This window comes from Gavia stellata, chromosome 1 (genome assembly GCF_030936135.1).
Source record: "Gavia stellata isolate bGavSte3 chromosome 1, bGavSte3.hap2, whole genome shotgun sequence".
Taxonomy (NCBI): domain Eukaryota; kingdom Metazoa; phylum Chordata; class Aves; order Gaviiformes; family Gaviidae; genus Gavia; species Gavia stellata.
This window is the reverse complement of record NC_082594.1, coordinates 29,397,284-29,414,537: the sequence shown is the minus strand read 5'-3', so window position 1 is coordinate 29,414,537 and position 17,254 is coordinate 29,397,284. Positions and strand designations below refer to the sequence as shown.

Sequence of the window (17,254 nt, the reverse complement as noted above, 5' to 3'; positions counted from 1 at the left end):
AAAAAAAAGGGGTTTCTAAAATCCGTGGGCTAAACAATATAAATTTGTGGGTCGAATCCTTTGCAGGATTTGGAAAACGTAGAAATGACTTAAAGGCAAAGCAACTCTGAAATTTGACGAGCAGCCAACCCGTAATAAGGTATAATCACCTTTGGCATTTGGGAAAACAAACATGACAAAAACAGTGCTTTAAAATTTGATCAGTTACTATGCACTTATGCATATGTTGCACTAACTATACAGTTAGGTGTCACCGCATGTCTTAAAAAGTGTTTTCATAATAGACAGCATGTGTATGTAGATGTATGATCTGTCGCTAAATTACATGCTGTGGGCCTAAATCCAGTCTTACACTCTCTCTCCTTCATTATTGTTACTCATTTTCAGAAAGTATTTTTATAGGAACTATGAACTACATTTAAATAACATTAGCGCTCTCTGCCTTGATGCAGAGAGGAGGCAAGAGTAACAGGTTTGCTGGCTCAATGGCGACAGTTACCCCGCTCCAGTGGTTCTTTGACAGGCAACATCAAATGCCATGGCTGGCAGTGAATTTTGTGACTTACTAACCCATGTCTGAAATATGCTTTTTTAAAAGCACTCCTGCTACTGAAAACAAAACAGATTTTCTAAAAAGAAGGGTTTGGCAGTTTGAACAAGGTGTTGAATCATGCCTCACCCCTGGGATCATTTCTCTAGCTTAAGCAAACGTCTTCCTTTTAGTTTTAAACAGAACAACGCTTCTGTGTTGCCTCGAACGTGTATCTCTCTCTATGTTTACGGGCTTGGGAGGCAGAAGTGGCATGTCCCGTGACTGCTGCCTCTTTGGAAGGGGGGAATACAAGCCTTGCTAAATTGTGTGGCCTTGGAGTTTGCCGGGAAAAATGTAAATTATGTTTAATAGTTGACTTAGAGTGAAATTATCCCGAGCTCCCGTGCATGCCCACGGAATGAAGCACCAGCTCACGGTATGAAAACACGCTCAGCCGAAGGGAAGGTTTATCACTTCGGGAGGCGCAGACACTTTCTGGCGAGGAGCCCGTCTGGGAGGGCGGCAGGGAGGGCGGGCGGACAGCTGTCGCAGCCCCCGGTCCCGTCCCCCCGACGCGGGGGCTGGCAGGGCCCCCGCGGAGCGGGCAGACGGGCGGCAGCAGCGCCCCGCACGGAGCCAGCGCCGCCGGGTGGGAGCAGGGAGCCGCCCGGCCCCCCCCGTGCAGCCGCCCCGCTGCAGCCGGGGGATGCCCCCAGGCCCTCGCTGGTCCCCAGGGGCGGCAGGCACCGGGGCCGTCGGTGCGGGCGGCAGGACCCCGCCGGCAGCGACCAAGGCAGAAACACTCGCGGCGGCATTTTCCGCGGCCATCCCCCCGCAGCTCGCCGTGCGCGCAGAGTTGCTTCCTTCGCACCCCGCGGCCGAGAAGCGCTCACCCCCCGCCGGGGCAAGGGAGCTCCGGCACCGCCCGCGCAGCCCCTCCGCGGCGCCGAGCCCCGGGCTGCGGGGTTCACCGCCGGCGGCCGCCGCTTCTCACCCCCCTCCGCCGCCGGAAAACAAAAACCACCCAGAAAGAGCACGGGGGCACCGGCACCCTTCTGCCAAACCGGCCCCGCGGCGGGAGGCGGGCGGGCGGCGCGGCGTTGCCATTGGCGCGGCGCGGGCCGTCCCTCCCCGCCGGGAGGAGGAGGAGGAGGAGGAAGGCTGGAGGCGGGCCCGCGCGGGGCGGTCGCTCCAGTCGGTGCGCGCCGGGCGGCCGGGTCGCTGCTGTTGCTGCCGCCGCGGAGGGCAGGGAGCTGGGCAGGGGCAGGGCGGCGGGGCCGGAGCCTCGAGAGGAGTTGGCGGCCGTGCCGTCGGGGCCGCGCCGGTCCGCGCCCGGAGCCTGCATGGGGCGGCGGCGCTGAGCCTAGCCGCCCCGCTGCTGCTGCTGCTGCCGCCGCCGCCGCGCTCCCGCCCCGGCCCCGCCATGGCCGAGGCACCGCAGCTGGTGGACATCGACCCCGACTTCGAGCCGCTGCCGCGGCCCCGCTCCTGCACCTGGCCCCTGCCGCGGCCGGAGTTCAACCCCCCCAGCTCGGCCACCTCCAGCCCGGCGCCGTCGTGCGGCGGGCAGCCCGAGGGGGCGGCCGGGGCCGCGGCCGGGGCCGGTGCCGCCGCCTCGGGAGGGCTCAGCGCCGACTTCATCAGCAACCTCAGCCTGCTAGAGGAGAGCGAGGACTTCGCGCCGCTGCCCCCCGCCGCCGCCCCCCCGGAGGCGGCCGCCTGCCGCTGCGGGGACTTCCCGGCGCCCGAAGCCGGCTGCCGCCTCCACCCGCCGGGGCCGCCGCCGGTGCCGCCGGTGCCACCGCCCGTGGCCGGTCTGTCGCCGGGCCCCGTGGCCGGGCAGCCCCGCAAGAGCAGCTCGTCGCGGCGCAACGCCTGGGGCAACCTGTCCTACGCGGACCTCATCACCAAGGCCATCGAGAGCTCCCCCGAGAAGCGGCTCACCCTCTCCCAGATCTACGAGTGGATGGTCAAGAGCGTTCCCTACTTCAAGGATAAGGGCGACAGCAACAGCTCGGCCGGCTGGAAGGTGAGGAGCGGGTGGTGAAGGGACCCCGCGTCGGAGGGGGGGTTCCGGGAGGCTCCGCCGCGGGGCTGCGGGCGCCGTGCTCGGCGCTGCACACGCTGCCGCCCGGGCAGGCAGCCGCGGCGCTGCAGACGGCTGGGCACGCTGCCCTCCCCGGGCTGCTCGCCGCGCAGTTTGCAGAGCTCCGGCTCCATGCTTCCCCCCCGCTTCAAATTTTACTTTTTTTCACCCTTCCTAAGGGGAAAAAAGCGTTTCTGCCCTCTCCCGGCGGGACGCAGGAGGGGCCGCCCCCCTCCCCCCGCTCGCCGCTCTCCGCCTCCCCCCCCGCCCTGCCCCGCCGAAAGCAAAAGTTCACGCCGTGTCACGGTGCCGTCCCCGGGCAAACCCGGCGGGAGCGCCGCCGTCTCCGGCTCCCCCGGGGCGACCGGCCGGGGCCGGGGTTCAGCACCCGTGTCGGAGGGGCGCCCGTCGGGCGCTGCGGAGGCACCGCCGCGTCCCCTGGGGCTGCCCGGCCCGGGGAGGGGGGGTGCCGTGCCGGCAGCCGCCCCGGCGCGGCGGGGTTTGCCGTCGGGCGGCGGAGAGGGGGCAGAAGCAAACAGGGATGGGGAAAGAGCGGAGGCAGGACAAGGGTTGCAGAAATACCGTGTGTTTAATGAGTAAGCCGCTGTATTTGTCTTGATGGCTTTGTTAAACTTCGGTTGCGGGAGCGTCTTTCTCCTGTTAAATAGTGGGACAGAGTTTCCTCCGGCAGCGCAGCCTCTGTAGCCGTAGCAGGCTGGTGGCAGTGACCTGTTGGCTTAGGGTTTTCTGCTCAGCCCTGCGCAGGCTGGAGCCGAGCGGCCGCTGCCGCGCAGAGCCAGGCCGTAAAGCCAGCTGCCGGAGCGCTGCCTCGCCCCCAGCTCCGGGGGGACCCCCTCGCCAGGTCCCGGGGGGCCCTGCAGGCACTGGCCGCCCTCCGGAGCAGGTGGCCCTGAGCCTGGCGTCGCTTGGCGTGGGGCTGTGTGGCCACGCAGGCCCTCGCCCACCGCGGCGGTGGCTGCGTGGGGCCCGCGGTACCTTCCAGCTGTGCATCCCGGTGGGTGGCGAACGCTTAAAGCTGCTGCGAACAAATCCTCTTCCTCTGAGGCCTCTGTCGAGAAAGTGTCACCCACCTGTGCCCCTGCTTGCGGCGGAGGTAGAGCGCGTAGTTTTGTGGCAGTGTCGCGTGAGAGCATTGTCAGAACAAGCTTTAGCTGTCTGCGTAAAGGCAGAGCCTCCTCCGCCCTGCGAGGGATTAAATGATGGCAATAAACGTGCGAGGTGCACGCACCTACCACGGTATCAGTGCGTCCTGGTGCGTTCGTGACTTTGCTCCAGTTGGGGCCAGCCAAACTCTTCCCTTCACTTTCTAGTATATATTATCTGCCTTTTTAAAAAAAGAAAGTGTTAACGCAAATCGTGCATTTATGTATTTTTAATTGCATAGCTAGGGATGTTTGTTACATCAGATTTTTGTAAATTTATTTTTTTTCTAGAGGTAAGCAGCGTCCTGCTAAGGAAAGGCAGATGAATTTTAAACTCATTTTTAGCTGAAGGCTTTTAAGGCTTTTAAAAGTAATTCGTTAGTTTCTATCGATGTGTTTGACTAAAAAATTTAAAGGATAATTGTCTGAAGACATCTTTCATGAAAACCCTTAATAGGAGTGAAATGATTGATAGCTGACAACTTTTAAATACGGTAACTTGTCACTTGAAAATGCTGGGTTTCTTCCAGTGGTATTTCAGTCTCCTTGAAAAAAGCAAGATACATCAATTTCAGAATGAATAGAAGAGAACTGAAAACTAAACAAACCAAAATAAAATCAAAGCAAAGAACTCCCAAATTCAAGCGAGCAAGTAAGGAACTCTGCTAGCTGTGTAACTTCTTAGATGCTTCCTATTTTATTGCTGCTCTTCCTGTGGTGCTTCAGCAAATAAGGCTTGCACTCCTCTTTCTGACAGAGCGAGCTCTTCCTATGCCCACATACCTCTGCTATGACAGGGACAGCCATTACCGGTATGTTTTTTGGCTGTGGTACCCTCTGGTAGAGTGCAGTAGGTACCCTGCCACTGCTAGCGGGTTAAATACACGTGTACTCTCCTACCATAATTAAGTTGTTACTGTATTCTGCATTGGACACATGTTGCCCGAATCCCTTCCTTTGGCTGCGTCACTGCCAGGCTGCTCGGAAAGTGAAACGCTTGAAGGTTTTACCGCTTCAGCCAGATAAACGCAATGTTTCTTAAACACCTTTTCAGGTTTAGTTACTGGCAGCCACTGGGTGTCAATGCTATAACTGATCTGGTTGAGGTGTGCAGCCCGTTTGCCTCATTTATCACCACTTATCCATGGCTCAGCTTGAGTAGGGATTATTTTTATTTTTCAGCTTGGGAGCTGTTGGTTTGCCCATGCTCTGGGGGCCGGGGACCTGCTGTAAGTGCGGGCGCTGGGCTGGGAGCGAAGCCTGGGTCAGCCGAGGGCCCCGGCAGAGGAGGAGCATTGCTCCGGCCATGAGCGCAGGTTAGCGGCAGACTTCTCTGCTGACAGAGGGAGCGCGGGTTCGCGTTAGAGCCTGGCACTGACTTAGGGCCGGGAGTACGTTGTGTGCGGGTGTTTCGCAGTCTGAGAAAGAGAGGGTAGTTTGAGAAAGAGAGGGTAGGTTTTTTTTTTCCCCCGCTTAAATAAAGCTTTGAGACACTTGGTCTTGTTGGAGTTTGCATATTTGTAAGTGCAACAAGGCACCTTTCAAATTATACAGAAAATATATGAATGCACAAGAAATTAAAAAGAATGCGCGCGGTCTGCGTCGTGGCAAGGCTGTGTTTCTCACACAGAAGTTGAGGGGTAACTGCTCTAATGCTTGTGAATGTGTACTGCCCCGATTCAACATCTGATGTTGAGCTGCTTTTTCATTTTTCGCTGAATAAAGAAGTTCAACAGTGTCAACATTATCTGTTGGGAGCTCAGAATAGCATCCAAGTTCTTGCAAGTAAAAACTTTCAAATAAAAATGGCTTTTTAAATAGGAGTGGAAGTCAAAGGTAGTAAAATAAAATTATCAGTAGTAGCTTGTGAAAGTGCGTAAAATTTTTCTCAGTTATACATACAAAGTAGTTTATTCCAGACTTTCTTAACACAAACTCTGCTTTGTAAACACCCCCCCCCCCCCTCGAACTCTGGGGGAGCAAAGTCTGCATGACCCCCCGTGCGGTGTCTACCTTGAATGAAGCACTTGAGATGGGCTCTGCCAGACCTGTTGTATTGTTGAATGTGAAAGAGTGCCAATAGTGACCTGCGTTGCTCAGAGAAAGCTGAAGCAAGAACAAGATCTGTTTCAGAGATAACAAATTGTTGTGAAAGTTGCATGGAAGACTGAAACTTTTCTCCTAGTAGTAGTCAAGTGAAAGCAATGTGCCAGTGGGAGACACAGGGCTTAAGACAGTCTGAGTCCTCCAAGAACTTCACCGCAGCTGTAGGTAACTCTTCCTTAACTCAAATCTGATAGCTTTTTGGCTAATCATTGTATATAAAACATAAAACATGTCTGTGATGTGCATATTTCGTGATGTCTTTGCTTTATGGCAAGATTGTTGAGATTTATTGTAAAGGAGCTATCACAGTCAAGCTTCCTTGAATGGTCTCATCCTTTTAGCCTGCTTTTGAAAATGGCTTCAGATCAAAACCTGTAATTTTTCTTAAACAGACAACACAGAGTTTTGGTGGCACTCATCTTGAGGTGGCAGGTGTTAAGGTCGCATGGGTATTTACACCTCCTCGACTTCTAGTCCCAAGGAAACTTGATCACCTAAATTTATGTGTTGCCATTGCCGAAGGAATGAGAACAGATGATATCTAACTGCAGAAGGATGAATGGATGTAAGCCTGAAAGCCTGAGGACAAAACAGGCGTGGGACTGGTGCTTTGGGTGGCTTTACTGTAGTAATAGTCTGGTGCTTTGGGTGGCTTTACTGTAGTAATAGTCTGTGGTCATGACTCTATTCTACAGTGCATTGGTCTCCATGCAAAATAAATTCTGGGTTGTGGTGTATTTGATTCAAAAGCCACACGTAGTATGAAGTGTTTGAAAGACTTGGAGAAATCAAGAATAATCTTCACAGGAGTTGTCCAAAGCTTTTGATTCTAGATCAGTGAACAATTTAAATTGTGGAAATTTATACAATTTATTTAAAGTGAAATTAATACATCATTGTGAGGTTTTTATCACACATTTCTTTTTCTACGTGGAAGTATCACAATTGAAGGTTACCTTGAAGAATTGCTGTGTATTCCCTCAATGCTGGTTACACACCTGTAGGCATTTATCTCTGTCCCTTTAGATGCTTCCTTAGGTGATTTGTAGACCCCCTAGCATCATGCATTGTATTATACATACATACAGCACACACACATGCATATATAAGTATTTATGTTTGTTGCTGGATTCTGCCAAGTTAAATGCAACTAGTCATACCTTTTTGCCTGTGGCATTAGCAATAGCCTCAACAGCTGGAAGCTGTATTTGCATCTGCTCTGCCGTGACGACTGATCTCAGCGGAGGCACGCGCGGAGAAACGGCCAGACCAGTTCCAGCCTCTGCCCACCCCGTTGTGAGTTCTACTGTTTAGTGGCTTGCATATCTGCTCACTGCTACTAAAAAGTCCTTTGTAGCAGCCTTCCTTGTCTGGCTGTGAGTCACCAGCTTGTGTTTCGCTTAATAAGTAAGAACCTTCAGGTATGAAAGTGCAGCTTAATCTTTGCAGGTGCAAGGTGCTCTCCTCGCCTATGCCTGAGTAAGTCATGGCTAAGCTGTATCGCAGCGCCGGCCCTTAACTGTTTGTTCCTCTTAAACTTAATTCTGTTTCTCCTTTTATGTTTGCCCTTTTGATCTCAGCCCTTGCTTGAAGGAAGAAGCCCATTCTGACCTCAAGCCTGTATGTTGCTGCCCTGTTTTTGGGATGGTGTGTGGGCTTCCCTGGCCCCATCCCGCAGGCAGGGTGCGGCCGGGAGGGACCGAGCCGCTTCTCAACAGCCAGGATGCTCAAGATGTGCCCGCTGCCAGCGGCTTGTGCTGGCTGGTGCTATGCGTCCCAGCGTTCATGGGTGGTTTTGAGCTTCCCATCAGGGCCTTGAATTATGTGTTGGAAATACTCTTCATTTTCTTTGCCCATTTTCTGTTTGCTGTGATGTCTGTTCAGTTACTTGTATGGTTATAGGTAAGATTAAACACCAAAACAAAATGCATGAGTGGCTTTGTATACTGACATAGTGAACTAAATTTTCCTGAAGTGCCTAAATTTAAAGAACTTCAATACAAAACTGAGGTAACTGCTCTCTTTGCTACTGTATTCCTTACGACATACTCAGCTGCTTCCTTAGTATCATTATTTTTGTATCACTTAACACTGTTTCACAAGTTGTCAGTGAAGCTGGTGGTTTAGAGAACTGGGGCGTTTGCTGCCTGGGATGGAAAGGGGAAGCAGCCTGGTACAAGGGGATAAAGATGTTTAGGTAAGGTATGTGAGGGTTTTTTGAGTACAATGATCAACAATAAAATAGGTAATATTTTTGGTGTTTTAGGTTTTTTATAAGACTTCAGAAATGATGTACTCTTGAGATGCCTGCTCAGACTTCTCTCAGTTTCCAAAGCATAATGCTACCTAAATATATGCTCCTCTGTTTACACAACTGGTGAATATTTTGTGAAATGAGTGCTTGGCTTTTGGAACAAAAATGCTGATACATTTTGCAGCCACAGATTTGTGAAATATGTAGGGCTGTGGCTACAGAGATTCAACCTTCATCCCCTTCTGTTTTGGGAGAAAGTTAGTATATGAAACAAGGATTTCTAATGGGAATAATTTTATAAACTTGTGTAATGAATACTGAATTAATATATACTGAAGATACCTGGTAAATATTTTATTGTTTTCCTCTTTCAGAAATATGTATAAGATGGATATATTTACTTTATTGTCAACTGCTATGAAGAAGGAACTTCAAATTCACTGATGCTGGCTGCAGCTGGTCACAGTTAAGCATATAATAGTACAGACTAATATTTGAATGAATTTTGTAGTGTTTTGTTTGTAACTCTGGTGTGCCAAAATGGGTTTTAAATATTGGGGAAACGCTGCTTTTTGTGATGATAGGCTGCACTTCAGAAACGGATGAAGTGCACTGGGAAGAGTCGCATTTTGAAGAACAGCATCTCTGCTGCTCCACAAAGAGCTTCAGCATGAATTAAACAGAGTATTACTGAGTATAAATTTATGTATTATTTCTGAATCTATTTAGTAAATGTTATTCACATGTGTTCATCAAACAAAGACGCTTCATTCCTGTACTGTAGTTTGTCATACGCAAACGTCTTAAGTTAGCAGTACAGCAGCTGTATCATAAAGTTTCTTGGTAGGTCTCCATTCCTAACGGAGGAGGTGGAGGAATAAAAAGAACAAAGCCACTGCTTTTACTGGATTGATGATTATCTGCTAATAACTTCATTAGGCCTTGTGCTTGTGCTAGATTCCGATAGTGGATACTGATCTTTACCAGATCACTTAATACCTAAGGAGGCAAATGTATTTAGTTTTGAAGCAATTCTGCGGGAAATGGTAAAGGTTTAGCAATGCTTTGCTTTGTGGCACATGGGACGAGAAGTGGCTAGGTTTAAAAACGTAGTCACTGAAAACCTTCTGGGACTCTGGCAGCTGCCGCATCGGACAGAGATGAGAAATTTGCTGGAGGAGTGGAGGGCAGCACTCGATTTGCTCAGACAACTTACTGTTGTTAAAGGCATCTTGCATCACTGCACAGTATCAGTGATGTTAGAGTTCTGTTTGAAAATACATCTTATTCCAGAGTTAATTAAACTTAAAGGTACAAGTCTTCTCTTGTTCTAGCCTTAGAAACCTAATTTTTGGGAATGCTAGGAATCCATGCAGCTGGAAGTGCATTCGGTCCCGTTGCTGCTTTAAGCCAGTGTGCCAGGGATGGCTGTGACGGCATTTCTAAGCAGCCCGTGTTTCCCTGAGTGCTTTGCTGATGTGTTAACTGCAGCCCAGGCTCACATTCCTGTAAGCATGGGGGGCTCCTTTTTCATTTTGTCAAGGGTGTTTTTGTTGCATAGATCCAAGGGGTGTGTAAGTTCTGGGGCCTGGCATGTGTGTACTTGAGAGAACGTACTGTGTATTTGTGGGACATGGTCTCTAAAATAGTACATATTCAGATTTAAATTTGGATTGATTGCCAAAAAAGTGCTTGCAAGCAGAGGTGCCCTTAACCCACAGTATATGCCGACTGAATTATATCTCCTAGCTATGCTTTGTAATATGTAAGAGCTCTTATTTAATTAGCATCTTCTTTTTTTTTTAATATCTATCATTCAGAGGCCACTGCATGCCAGGCCTCCATGCTTCTCCTGCGTCAGGATGTGAAAGGGTGAAGCGGACTGCTCTCTGCTTCTTGGGTGTTGGCGTCTCCCTCTAAATATGTTAAAGACTCCCCCCCCCCCCCCCCCCGCCCCGTTTAATTTAGTTAGTACCAGAGTGAAATTTTCATCAGGTGCAGAAATCAGGAAATTAAAAACTTTTTTTAGTGAAATGAGCAGTGTGTGTACATGAAGGAGTTATACATGTAAGCAGCCTTTGTGCTCTCCATGGAAACTAGTTTTAGGGAAAGTTGAAGGTTCATGACGGGAGAAGATGTAGAGGGCAGCCGCTGGCTGGTGGGGCTGATCCACAGCTCTGCAGCTTGGTAGCTGAGCAGCCAGGGCACCGCTCTCTTTGCTCCGCTGTTGATGTTGCAGAGGAGGAGGGCAGCAGGTGAACAAAAGTGCTATATCTGCAGGGGCCCTACACTGCTGCTGTTCACCTGGAGCTGGTCTTAAATCTCCATGCTGGAGCTGGCCATGCGTAGACGGGCAGGTGCCGCTACGTGCAGGCTGGTGACCCCGGCTGCCCACTGCCCCTTCTGCTGCCAGATCCACCTTCTGGGGAATCCCTGTTCTTGCTGATGGTCTCTGCTTTAATGCTGCAGTGATACGTGCCTCCTGGTATAGGCAGAACTTGGGATTGTTTTGTTTATATGCTGACCTATTTAAAGTTATACAATTGAATTCAAGTTTTATTTGTTTTCCCCTTTTTTCTTTCCTTTTTTTTTTTCTTTTTGGCAGTTACTGCGAGTGGGCAACAGAGGGTCTTTGATTTTCCTTTTTTTGGGAAGGGGGGCTCTGGAGCGTTACAATATGGACATTCATTTTGTGGAAGAAAATCAAAGTGCATGCTTTTTTTTTCCCTTCCTGAATAAGGGCTATACACGTAGTTCAGAATATGGACTCTAATTGTCCAAATGCTGTTGGCAGTCTGGCTTGCAATGAGAAGGTGGCAACTTCTTCAGTTTTCTTATGCTGAACTCCAGAAACTGTGATGTGGGTGGAGTTTCACTTACCCATCACTGACTTTTCAAACTGCGCAGTTAGATAAGACTGAAGCAACTTGCTATAAATGTGGTGACTTGTTAGACCGCATTTATTGTGCAAATGAGCTTACATCCTGCAAGATCAGCAGAAACGCTTAATGTTTGCCTGGATGGAAATTAATTAAAATTTGGCGACTGAAATTAAAGGAATGGATTTGTTGCCCGTTGTGTTATATGAAGCTGTCTTTCAGTTCCCACAGTGGGAATTAGCGCAATTGCAAATGTTTTTTTGGCATGTGTGAGTTTCAAGGCCGAGTCGGTGCTAAGTTCTGGCATCTGTAGCCTTCTTAGATTTAGACAAAACTTGTTTCACTTTGTCTGCTGCCCTTTAATATATGTTAAATGTATTTGAAGCCACTAACAGGAGTAAGGATACTAACAATCCAAAAATATACTGTTGTGGTGGTGGTGGAGGCTGATTTGCTTGTAGCTTGCATTTGCTTAAAACTGATTTGAGTTAATCTGCTAATTTGAATGTAATTGTTAGAAAAAAAAAACCCAACTATCTATGCCACACATATCTCTGATATATATCCAGATTTAAATTTTGATTGCCAAAAGCATACTTACAGACTGAGAGATCTTTAGTGTTTGCCAACTAAATTATATCTTATAGCGATGCTTTGCAATATATAGAAACTCCTAATTAGATATTCAAAAAACGAAGATGCTGTTATTCAGAGATGCTTCATAGCAGGCCTCCGCAGTTCTCCCCTGTCAGGATGTAAAAGGATTTTGTGCTCTGTGCTCCTGCTCGCTGTTAATGTGTTGATTTCTCTTTCCAAAAATATTCTCTTCAAATGTGAACCTTCAAATTAAATCTAATTGTTTGCAACCCCCACCGCCCCTTCTCCCAGAAAACCTGCCTTTGAAGGCATCCTGGAGGTGCGCTGAGGGAAGAGGGGTTATTCCTACTGTTGGCTCCCCTCTGGAAATGCAGAATTAGCAGGTGCGATTTCTAACTGTTTGGTTAGTCCCCCTCTCCCTTCCTTGCCCCTTTGCCCCCTTCCCCTGCAGCACTACCCTGTGAGGCTGCAGAGCCGGGGCCGAGGGCAGCTTCCAGCTGCCCTTAACAGCAGTCCTCTTGGATGCAAGTGTTGGAAGGTGTGAAGAGGTGGGGAGGTGTGAGCAGAAGGCTTTTCGGGAAAGCCTGAAGCCTGGCTTCTGCCCTGGCGCTGGCAGGGTGCTGCTGTGCAGAATTCTCTGGGTGTCGGAGCCGTGACCCAGCGGCTGCTCCGTGCCAGAGCTGAGTCCGCTGGCGGGGTCCTGCTGAAACGCTGCTGTCTGTCGGGCTGGTTTGTGGGTACTTCTCTGTTTGCTGCTCAGGTGTGACGGGGAGGTCAGGGAAAGGAATCCCATTTCCTCTTAGCAGTTACAGGGAGAAGTTTGTAGTGATTCACCACATAGGCTCCTCACTACTTAAAGCCATTCAGGCCCATCCCTTGGCCTCTCCGGAGGATACCGTGCTGGTGCATTTCTTCCTCAGTGAGGGGTTTCAGCCTTCCCAGAGGTTCAAGGCGAGGAAAGCAATGCTTGTGCTAAAGCGAAATATTCACGAAGAAGTGTTGTTCCAAGAAGAATGTTTATTGATTAGATTCTTTAGTATTACTACTAATTTTTTGTTTAATGAGCTTTGTGGTGATGTTAAGGAAGGTTAAGTTGCCAGAGCCAGATCTGGTTCAGGTATTTGCAGTTGCTGTTTGCCTGCTGCCACTGCTACGTTTGTCCTACTTCAGCCCTGCCTCTTTGAGCTGAGCTCTGCTCCGCTGATGGATCTGCAGCTCAAACCAGAAGCTATTTGAAATTCAGGGTGAGGACACAGCCTCACGTGTGATCTGATCAAATTGTGTTACATAATTCAAATAAAAATGCATTACATATTTTTATCTAGCTAGATATATTTAGATCTTGATTAATATCTAGAAATCTATAGTGAAGGAAACAATACCAAAAAAAGGTGTAATTTTTTTTCAGATGTGAAAACCCAGACTGTGACTGCATGTTTAACTGGGAGCAGCTTCACTTTTTCATAGTTGTTATGGTATCTTGGCCCTCCCATACTTGGGATGGCATTAAGGCAGAGCTGGAAGACACTCCTGCATTTTAAATGCAGGTGGCACGATGGTTGGAAAGCTTGGAGAGGGATGGAGAAGGCTGAACCAGGAGCTTTCTCTTTCGGCTCAAGTTGGGGGATTAATTTTTTTTGCCTTATTTCCCCTTTTTTCCTTGATGAATATACCCAACCTCCGAGTAGAACTATGGTGTCAGATCTTTATGGCTGAGGTTCTGCCTTTGCTGCAAGAGCTGAGCGTCTCTCCTAACATTGTGTGAGTGTATATTCTAGCCAGTGGAGTATTAATGCTGGTCTAGGGTCGGGTCCCTGGTGCTGTTGGTGTGTTGCGCCCTTGTCCACAAATGTAGTAAGTCCAGTAAATGCCTTCTTGCAATAAAAATGAGGACAGGAGTTTAAAGCAGTATTTTAAAACGCAGCCTCTTGCAACTGATTTTGGGAAAATAAAGAGATGCTATCTTAATGCAGATATTTCTTTTCCATGCTTGTTAGGAAACTTGAGTCGCTCTTGAATAATCCAGTTTGTTCAGTCTATGAAAACCTGATACTGCACTCTTGCCTATTTCTTCTTTACAGTTCTGTGGCAACGGCATAGTAATAAGTATTAAAAGGAGAAACCATAATCTTCTCTGCCTGCAGTCCAAGCCAACGCTAGTCATTCCCTGATGCTATGAAGTCATCCTTTGCTTTGAGGTTTCTAGGACTTTGCTCCGAACGTCTGCTCTGGGTAAGCGGTAGTGGCATTAGTGAGGGAGTCCTGGTGCCCTCCCACTGCCTCTGTCCCCTCTTCAGACCACCCTCCTGTAGCCGAGGAGACCACTTCTGCAAAGTCCGCCCCGTCCTTTGACAGTGATCCCTCCTTCCCCCTTCTGGAGCTCTGGAACAAAAATGAAGATGTAAATGAATTTGCAATGATTGCACAACCTGGTTATGCAATGAGGCTGACGTGGTAGCGTATACATATGTAGAAAACGCCTTTTTGAAGAGATGACATTAAGCACAGTTTCACCACCTTCTCCCCAAATCTGAGGGCAACTGCGTTACTGGCTTCACCCCCTGGTTGGTTAACCTGCGTATTAAAGCACAGCAAATATTCAGCTTCTGTGGACTGAGGATTATTGTTGATGGAGAAAAAAACCCTTGGTTCTTGTGGACTGTTTATTTGGGAAGGAGTTTTTTAGCTTGGGGCCCAGAGTCCAGGCAATTAATGTTACAGTAGTCAGTCTTGGGGCAGTGTCCTGCACTGTAGTGAGTTTTTGTACTGTCAGCATAATCTGAACCATCTACGTGTGTGGTTTGTTTCTTTTTTTCAAATGAGTGATGGAGTTTCAGTTGGAGGCATTGTGTGCTAGTCCAACAGGTCCGGGAGTGAGTGCTCAGCATTCCTTGCAGCTGGGAACCCAATTTCTTATTTCATATGGTTTTTAATTTCTCTGGAAGAAGTGCGGCATCGCTGACTCCTGTCTTTTGTGTGGAGGAGGGGGACTGATGGCACGGTGCTGCAACTGCATTTTTGGGGCGGGCTGATCGGTAGGGCTTCCTTGTCACTGAATGTGATGCAGGCATTTATTTTGTCGCTTCCCTGGCAAGATACCTTGCGTGTCGCGCGGGCTGGTGGGCAGTGCTGCCCTGGGAGCCCCGAGCGGGACGGCAGCTGGGCAGAGGCGTGATGCCCCTCACTGTGTTCACTCACCCCCTCGGGGGTGTCGTCTGGCTACCTGTGTCCTCCGTGGACCTGTGAGTGAGCTGGGGGGCTGCGACCGGGGCTGGGGGTGCCTCCCTTGGTGGATGTTATTACCAAGCAGCTTCTTGCAAATGTCTTGGATGTAGATGGACAGACTTCCTGAGGTCCCTTCCATGTCTTCAGCTGAGCAGATTTACATTTAGCTACTGGGCCCGTGGGAAGTTGCTCTCCCAGCTAAGATGTGCAGTCTCTAGAAACTGAATCTATCCCATCTCGCCAGAAACGGCTGGTGCCGTGATGTGCTGTGGCTCTCGGCCTGACTTTGGCTGGTACTTTTTTTACTTATGTGTGGGAAAACTAAACTTTTTTGTCCCTCGGTTGTTTCCCGTCTTCTTGCTTGTGTATTAATTCCTGATAGGCAGAACAAATAAATGATGATACCTTCATACATAATGTTTATTGCTGATTGAAAGAAAAATTCTGCAAACTAAGCGAGTAGACTGACCTGATGACTCCTCATGACAACTGCCTAGTTTGAGTTAACTTTCAGAATATTTTTATCCTGGTTTACTCCTTAGAGGCTAATACAGTGTTGCTAGACTAGTTTGCAGATGAATCATGCCATCTGCCATACGTGCTTTGCTGTTTCAGCAGTAGGGGACGAGAGGGAATATATACATACAGTGGTCTGAAACAGTATGTTTGCAGTCACTGTAAAACTATTGTAAGTTTTGGAGCTTTTTCTTTTCCTAGCAGGCATTTTATATTTCTTGCTCTGGTTATCAGTTTAACGTGTGGCTCCAGCGCTGATACTGCTCTGTTGGGTGGTCAGTGCCAAACTTTGCAGAGATTGACAAGGTGCAGGGCATGCTTGATCTGGCCTGCTAGTGAATTGAAGTGGAGCATTACAAAGTCCTTTTTTGAAAACACAGTTCAAATGTTGACCCTTGGGATTGCCAAACTGAGCCAGCTGTAATTTGCGCCCCCCTAAAATAAAAAATAATAATAAAAAAGTTGTAGGCAAACGAAACTGGAGCGGGTAGCCTGGCAGCGTAGAGGGAAAGGTCACTTGTGGAATGAGTTCTGTTGGGCTGATGTTCAAGACTTGTTCTTCCAGGAGCTCTCCTGAGCCAGGGAGGAGTGTCCCCAGCACGCAGCCATCTTATGTGTGGGAAAGAGCAAGCTGGCGTTTGAAACCAAAAAATCATAACCACAGTGGAGCATTGGACGTGTCGTGTCCCATCTCGTGTTTTGTCCAGAGGCAATTATTTGGGAGATTAGCCAATCTGTTAGTAAGGTTCGTGGGTTTGGATTTGGGTTTGGAGAAGGCTGGAATCTCGGAGTTTGTATTTCAACCCTAGCCAGTCTTTGAGAACAGGCTATGATATTAGATAATGCTTTAATTATTACCAGGCAGAGTAAATTCTTCTGTTCTGATATATTAAAACTCTTCCCTTGCTGCCTGTCCTAAAGATCTAATTTTCTCATAAACTGATTTGGCTGGTGAACTGTTGCCCTGAAAAGTACTAATAGCTTTTGTGCTTTCTTCACGTCTTTAAGATTTTTATGAGAATTTTATCTCATGTGCTTGGTTTTGGTGCCCTGACAAACCATATTTGAAGAAATTGAGAGCAGAATATTGAAGTGCGGAGCAATTAAACTGTTTTCCTCCCTTCTCGTGCATTTTACCCCCGCCCCTGAAGGGAATGATATATCTGGTAAACTCCAGAATTAATTATGTGAGGTCAGTTGAAGGCCTGAACAATAGCATGCTGTCTTTTTCAGGCAAGAAAGACAATTTTAAAATGCCGGGAATTAAAAGCAAAGATTGCTTGCCTATGGAGAGGAGTTGTTGCACCTGATATTGAGCTGACACGCAGGCAAATCTCTGCTACCCTTAGATGAGGATTAGTTTGTGCCCTGAAGCAAATGGGTTATTAACTCTTGTAATTTTATTTTAGCATGTTAAACAACAGATACTGTTGTTTATAAAACCCATTTAATCCCTTTTTAATCACTGCGAGTTATTTTCCAGTAGTTATCCTGCAGCCATGGGTTCCAATGGTTAGTTATTTACTGAGGAAAACATAGTATTTGTCTGTTTGTCTGTGTATTTTTTTAAGTCATTCTTCAATGCCTTGGATTAGAGTTTAAAAAAAAAAAAAGGGAAAAAAAAGTTGGTCCTCTACTTCTGTTGCCTTCTCTTCATTCCTCAACTCTTCAAATACCTGTAGCAGCCCATTCCTTTTGCTCTTTAGTCTTTGGACTCTCCCTGCTGCATCTTCATTTCCCTTCACTTTTCCCTGGCTACTGCTGTTGCTGATGTGAAACACCAGCAGATAATCCTAGCAGATTTTTATTAGCTTGGACTTTGCTCTGCTCCTCAAGGCATTTATCGATCAATAGGGGCCTTGTATTATGGGATGTATAAACAGGAGCATGTGACTG

The 17,254-nt window shown here is 48.3% G+C and overlaps 1 protein-coding gene across 1 annotated transcript in view; it reads left to right on the top strand.

Annotated features, from left to right (window-relative positions):
• Window positions 1-1,940: 1,940 nt before the first annotated feature.
• The window catches only part of FOXO1 (forkhead box O1), a 63,022-nt gene continuing 47,708 nt past the window's right edge, over window positions 1,941-17,254 (top strand). The window contains exon 1 of the mRNA XM_059821148.1: window positions 1,941-2,561. Within this exon, the coding sequence (XP_059677131.1) occupies window positions 1,956-2,561 (606 nt within the window). The 5' untranslated portion in view covers window positions 1,941-1,955. The remainder of the gene's footprint in view (window positions 2,562-17,254) is intronic.